The 6,273-nt window shown below is 40.3% G+C and overlaps 2 protein-coding genes across 2 annotated transcripts; both read right to left on the reverse strand.

The window, feature by feature from the left end:
* Positions 1-2,888: 2,888 nt before the first annotated feature.
* On the reverse strand, positions 2,889-4,261 carry msrb1b (methionine sulfoxide reductase B1b). The gene is made up of 3 exons (XM_062442974.1): positions 4,207-4,261; positions 3,097-3,239; positions 2,889-2,969 (listed from the first exon to the last, which is right to left on the reverse strand). The coding sequence occupies exons 1-3, from the start codon at positions 4,259-4,261 to the stop codon at positions 2,889-2,891; spliced, it is 279 nt and encodes a 92-aa protein (XP_062298958.1).
* An 878-nt stretch (positions 4,262-5,139) lies between these two features.
* neurl2 (neuralized E3 ubiquitin protein ligase 2) lies at positions 5,140-6,273 on the reverse strand. Its single transcript, XM_062442518.1, has 2 exons — positions 5,505-6,273; positions 5,140-5,377 (listed from the first exon to the last, which is right to left on the reverse strand). Exons 1-2 carry the CDS (start codon positions 6,271-6,273, stop codon positions 5,262-5,264), a joined length of 885 nt encoding a protein of 294 aa, XP_062298502.1. The 3' UTR covers positions 5,140-5,261.

Here is a 6,273-nt window from a genome sequence, read left to right on the forward strand (position 1 = left end):
GCTGTGGTGCAGTTGGTTCATTAACTGTTCTTGGCAAATAAAGTTTACACAAACTATCAAATTTGCACCAACAACATGAAATTTGCTTTACTTTCTGTTAACACACCATAATAAGAGATGTGCTTATAGTTTTTAAGAAATAAGCTAATATGCTAATGTTAGCATAAGTGTTACCTTAGTATTCTGACGTTAGCATTTCACTAGGCACCACTTTGTCAAGTATAAAGCAGCTAGCTTGGCTGTAGAGTCTTGTTTGTTGTTTTCATAAGGACACTTCAACACATTTAGGTGTTTCTTTCTAAAAAGCGTAGAAAGAAAGAAAAGGAAGAAAAGAGAGAAAATGTCCTGGGGAAAGGTATTGTGGGTAGATCATGAAGTAGATATAAATGACAGGTTGAGGTTGAGGTGAGTACATCAAAAAAGTAAATTACAGCTGGAATGCACCAAACATCACAGACTGGAATAAAACAGCGTAAGAAGATCCAAAGGGTCGTTTTTTTCTTTAATTACAGGCTTCACCTCAGTAATCTGATGTGGCAATCGGCGCTCTCATCACCCTTTATTTGCTTTGTGCTTATCAAACATGGCGGCCCCTGTAGAGATTGACGGGCAGAGCGCAACACAACCACTGCCAAGGCTGTGGGTTTGATTACTAGCAGGACCACCTATGCTAAAAATGCATACACTCACAGTTTGGGTAAAAAACATCCACCAAATGGGCTACCCTTAAAGCATAAAGTGCTGAGTGTTTGCCTGCCAAGACAACACAAGAGGAAAGTTACTCAGCCATAACAACCTCAATGCAAGGACGGGCTTCTCAGCCACATTGAGGCTGAAATTCATTTGAATACCTTTGGCAGCATGTAGAAATGAAATTGGATGGAAGTAGAGTAGTGCTCAAGAATATTCAAATTGTTGATACTGAGAGTTCAACGACATCTATGAATGTTATGATGACCTCTCATAATTGCACACTACAAGAAGTTATGTTTTGAAAGAAAATAAGCTTAAAACTTTGTTTGTGGTGAAACCATAAAAGTGGAGTGTGTTTCTCTGTGTGTTTTGGCATGTGTGTATGTGTGAATACTATATGTGAAGGAGAGGGAGACACCAATGCATGTTATAACATATGGCCTGAAATGCCTTAGTGTGGTGGTGCATGTGCTTGAGCTATGGTGATGTGTTGACTGGCACACACATTTTTTCTGTGCTTGTGTGTGCAGCAGTATGTGTGTACTTCCTTTGTAATGATAGCCCTCAGTCTCTCACCAGGCGGCCAGGCTACTCCTCTAAACCTCATCGTCTTTGCCAGCCCCAGGAGCCCTGAGTATATGGCCTGCAGCTGGGTTATGGAGAGAGTCAGTCCCCTGGGTTAGCTGCTCAAACTACCACAATTCACAAAAGTAGTAAAGCAAACACATACAGTCTGTGCTCATATCAAACATGAGTCTAAATGACAGCAGGTAGTATGCCACATTCAAGGACAGAGTATCTTGTTCTTTTTTTTTTCTCTTTTTTTTTTTACATCAGACTATACTGAGGACATGAGTATGATCTAGCAGAGTGATAACTCCATCTAGAGGTCAAGTTAGAAAAATTGGTTCCTTTGCCTGTCTGAAAGTTCATAAATAAATCACAACACAAGAAAAGAAAATCTATCAAACTATATTTTTATTGTCAGTCCCTATATATGAGAATTAATAAAATGTAACAAAGTAGGATAAATAAAAATATTAAATCAAATTCAAATTTAGGAAATGCAAATGCACACAATATTTCAAAGGTGAAAAACCTCAATGAATTAAACCAATTTGTTCAAGTAAACCAGCTTACAGTACATGACCAATAGGAAGAAAAATATTGCTGATTCATACAGCTGCTTAACAGTTTCTTTGCTTTTGCATAATCTGAAAATAAACGAAAATATACATAGAAAACAAACACCATTCAAATTTTCATCAGTGCATAGATAATATGGTTCCAGTCTGACACAACTGAAGTCAATACTGTGGGGGAAATGATTCAGTAGCTATGATGTAAATTTAAACAAACAATAAAATGTCAAAAATGATTGGTGAGTAGCTGCTTAACACTTGAGTTAATTATTATTGAAATATGAGGTATTTAAGGAATGTGACATTTCTGCAAAAGAATATTTGCACAAATATAGCCCAGTCCCTGTGTCACAGACTGGTCAAAGATACTTCAGTGGACAGGACGTCCCTCTCAGGACTTTCTCCTGTCCACGTCACCAACTGACCCCGACCTGTTCACTGGTTCTAGACCTGAGCAGCAGATACAGCAGCTGGGGTGAAAGTTTGTTCCTCGCTCCCTTATTGCTTGTCCTTGCCTGAGAGACAGAGACAAAGTTTACTCACTATTACAAAATGTCAAATTGTACAGAAACATCTTAATTAATGGTTTGGACTCCAGTCATATGTAGCTATGTAGATAGAGTTGTTTTGGGGTTTAAAGCCTCCCACCACTCTGTTGTTGCAACCTCAGTACAAAGGAGGTGAATGGAATTTCATTTGCACACACAGGGTCATAAAAACACTCCCACAAAACCAGCATCTCTTTCCAAAAACAATGTCCTGGTTACGAAGGACAATGTACAGACCTTGCTTCAGACAGTTCTCACTATTTTCTATTTTTGGCAGAAAAGATTGCCTGATTAAAACTGCTGACAGTGAAGTCTGTGGATTATCCTAACTCGCCTAGGGCATTTTTTCGGGAAAGTTTTATGATTTGGTTGATCTGACCCTGAAGGCCTGTACGCTTGGAATTTTAAAATGAAGTTGTTATGAAAGTATAGTCCAAATTTCCTCACTTCTGTCTGTGTTTGTCTTACCTTTGTTGGAGACAAACTTGAGCGAGTGACTGAATATTCAAAATCGTGACACTCCCTCCTCCGGGCCGTCATTCACAAACTCGTGGCCCAGCCCGTTGCCACATTTGCCACAAAGAACCTGTGTACATAACGATAAGATGGAAGTGTTGCTTCCTGTGTCTAAAACGCAGAGGGTTCAGTATTCTCAAACGATTGATAAAAATGTATTCTTTCTGTTGTACAACAGCAGTTATTGTGACTCTGACCTTGAAGACGGTTAGAGTCTCCATCATCTTGGTGACGCTGTCCTCTCTGATGGTGTCGGTGAAAGCAGGCCAGGGAGACGAGTGGGCGAACTTAGAGCGACTGGAAAACAGTGGATGGCTACACTTGGAGCACACATACATACCTGCAGGGAACAGTTAAGGTGAAAAGTAAACATTTTTGACTATATGTTTTTGTCCTTTAAAATATGCAATATTTTATTTTTTTTGTGTCCTCAAACTCCTTCAAATACTATGATCTTAGGGAAAAATCACAGTTTGAACTACTGAAAATGATCCAAAACTAAATTCATATCATGTGAAAAGGACTGCAAATGTAAACACTGCTTTAATTCAAGGGGTCAAAACCCAAACAAAGCTTGTGAACCACTGGAAATGTACTAAAAGATCCCCTCCAGACATATTTTAAGACATAAAAATATTCTGCTTTAAATAATATTTGCATCTGGTATCCATTCCTGAATCTATGAATATAGTTACAATTGATGAACAGAAAATGTTAAGTCCATCTGTGTTTCAAAGGTTTTATTTGTCACATATATTATTGTACAGTGATGTATACAGTGATGTTTGGTTTTGCAGTGAAATGACATTCAAGTTTCCACATCACAGTCATTTAAGGTGCATACTGAACTCTGATTGGCTCCAAACTAGTTGTGATGTCACAAATCATGCTTATATAGTGTAAACTCGGATTTAAGGGTAATCCTCAAAAGTTTATTTCAGTGTGAAAGAAAAACATATTACTGCTTTGTTTTTACAATAAACATTCATAGCAGAATCATTTATTTTCAATATAAACTCCACTTAATCTGACAAATATGAGTTAAAGTGTTACATTTAAATAAGGATGTGCCTAAACTGATATTTCTCAATTGCCACCCCTACATTTTGTAACATGCCCTTCCCCAATTCACGTCACAGTGATATTACACATTAAATCATTTTTCATCAACTGTTCATTTAGAGGCAACATTTTTAACGAACCTATTATTAAATAAAGAAGCAGGCCTAAAAAAGGGAAATGGCAATTTTATCCTCCATAATCCAGACTAAAAGGAGGTTACATCACATCACTGTTCACCGACTCACCTTGTTTGAAATGATCCTTGTAGATCTCACCGCCAGAAAACTGACAGAAAGACATGTTGTGGTATCTCCACTGACGAGATGCAGATGAAATAAATTTTAATCTGGCTCAATCTTTCTTCAAACGTCTCTTACAGATAACGGGACAGAGCTTTCGGGGGCAGTCTCCAGTTTTCTTCCTCCGGTGTGAGGTGATCTCTCCCGGCTGGAGATTTAACAGGAGCTCCGCCCACTGCTGTGACCCGGAATGAACAGCAGGTGTCAGTGTCTGACAGCAGCAGCACAGGTGTATTTAAAGCATCCTCATGTTTTATTTTGGGACACTGGCCTTGAGTTAAATCTAGCAGTGATAGGAAAATTCATTTTGAAGATATACATTGCATAACTACAGTGATGTCATCTGAACAGGTGACTGTTGGAGTCAGACACATATAGATTTGTTTGGAATTTTCTAGCCAAATTGAATTGGATTGAAGATTTAATATTGAATCACAATGAGAAAATGTCTCAGTAGTCACAGTAGTTTTACTATTCAGATCATAACCACAGTCTGTCTCACTGTAAGCTTACGGTCATGCACACCCACAATTGTTTGATTTAATTACAGTATTATGTCTGATTAGACGTCTCCTCAGAACCATGTGGACCTGTACAGCCTGTGCTTGACTGACATCCAAGACTCTCCTCTTAGCTTTGTTGCACCTGCCAGTGCGGGACAAGAATTAATTAAGCCTGTAATTAATTAAGTCTAGAGCCATCAAGAAATCCCCATCTTCAACCTGAGCAGACGTTTAATCGTCTGGAATAAGTGAGGACACCTGTCTTTAACATTTAAGTTATGAAAACTGAGAACATAATGGCGTTCCATACCAAAGTTATTCTTAACGTGCAGTGTGAGGAGAAATGTGACACCTAATAAGTACTGTGAAATGATCAGCTTTATCAGTGCATAGCAGGTATCCAGAATAAGAGCAGACAAAAGTTCACAACAATAAATATCCTTGTCTTGGTAGGAAAGTTTGATGATGATGTTTCTGTCCATTGCAGGTCTATATTCTTCACTCGTACTTGCAGTAGTGCTTTAGTGCCTCTGGCAGCTCCAGCCAGTCAATGGCCATCCTGTGGACGATGTGTTTCTGGATGACTTTTCTGCACAATGTCTGCAATGAGCAGACTGAAGCAACAGAGAAAGAGGAAGACAAAAAGACTGTGCATTAGCAGAATAAGGCCAGTGGAGAGAAATCATGAGGAAATAATGCATAAAAAGTGTATTGTGTGGCTTCATGTACTGTGTTACTCACATCCGTACTCCACCTGGACAATTCTGACACACTTTGTAGCAGCAAAAACATCCACCACAGCATACAGAGGCTGGATGGTGGGGATCCCCTTTGCAGAGGCTCCCATGTCCTCACCATTGATAACAATGTGCATGTCAGCAAGTTCTTGCCCTTTAGGCACATACAGTACTCCTATTCGGCTGCGTCTGGCAGTGGGAGGTAGTGTGTTTGTCTTATACAAGTCATCCAGAATGTGGCTGAAGCGTCCGGGCCGACTGCGGCCCACCAGCTTGTCTCTGGGGATCCGAAAATTGTCAATATGCAAGTGAGAGTCAGTGAAAAAAGTCTTTGGTCTGCTGTTATTACCTTCTCCTCCATCTTCATCCTCCCCCCTCCCGAGCCTCCGCCCCCCAGCAAGTGCTACTTCTCCAGCCTCTTGGCCACCTGCTTCTGCATTCACCTCCTCTATGATCTTGTTGTGGTTGCGAGTGATGGCAAATACCCAGCTGTCGCCCAGATCTGTCAGGTCTGGGATGGAATACTCAGGCACCTCCTCTAAGTTTATGGGGTCCGTGGCGGTCAGGCCGACTCGGAGGTGGCCGCACCAGCCAAGCTCTTTGTCCTCAATTTCTATGAGAAAAATCTCCCCCGGTTTCAGGGAGTTTTTGCTGAAACACACCCCATTAGCAAAGCTCTCCACCCGAGTCGCCTGGGTTCCTGACTGGTCCAGCTGTACATTTCTTCCATGGATTGGGTGGAACTCCATGAACTGGTCAGAAAAGCACTCCAT

This window comes from Scomber scombrus, chromosome 21 (genome assembly GCF_963691925.1).
Source record: "Scomber scombrus chromosome 21, fScoSco1.1, whole genome shotgun sequence".
Taxonomy (NCBI): domain Eukaryota; kingdom Metazoa; phylum Chordata; class Actinopteri; order Scombriformes; family Scombridae; genus Scomber; species Scomber scombrus.

Excerpts from the sequence above, each read along its gene's own strand:
- msrb1b (XM_062442974.1), bottom strand. The coding sequence starts at position 4,261 with ATGTCTTTCTGTCAGTTTTCTGGCGGTGAGATCTACAAGGATCATTTC. Across the intron at positions 3,240-4,206 it reads CAAGGATCATTTCAAACAAG|GTATGTATGTGTGCTCCAAG; the intron begins GTGAGTCGGTGA and ends TGTTCCCTGCAG. Across the intron at positions 2,970-3,096 it reads AGACTCTAACCGTCTTCAAG|GTTCTTTGTGGCAAATGTGG; the intron begins GTCAGAGTCACA and ends TTATGTACACAG.
- neurl2 (XM_062442518.1), bottom strand. The coding sequence starts at position 6,273 with ATGGAGTGCTTTTCTGACCAGTTCATGGAGTTCCACCCAATCCATGGA. Across the intron at positions 5,378-5,504 it reads TGTCCAGGTGGAGTACGGAT|TCTGCTCATTGCAGACATTG; the intron begins GTGAGTAACACA and ends CTGTTGCTTCAG.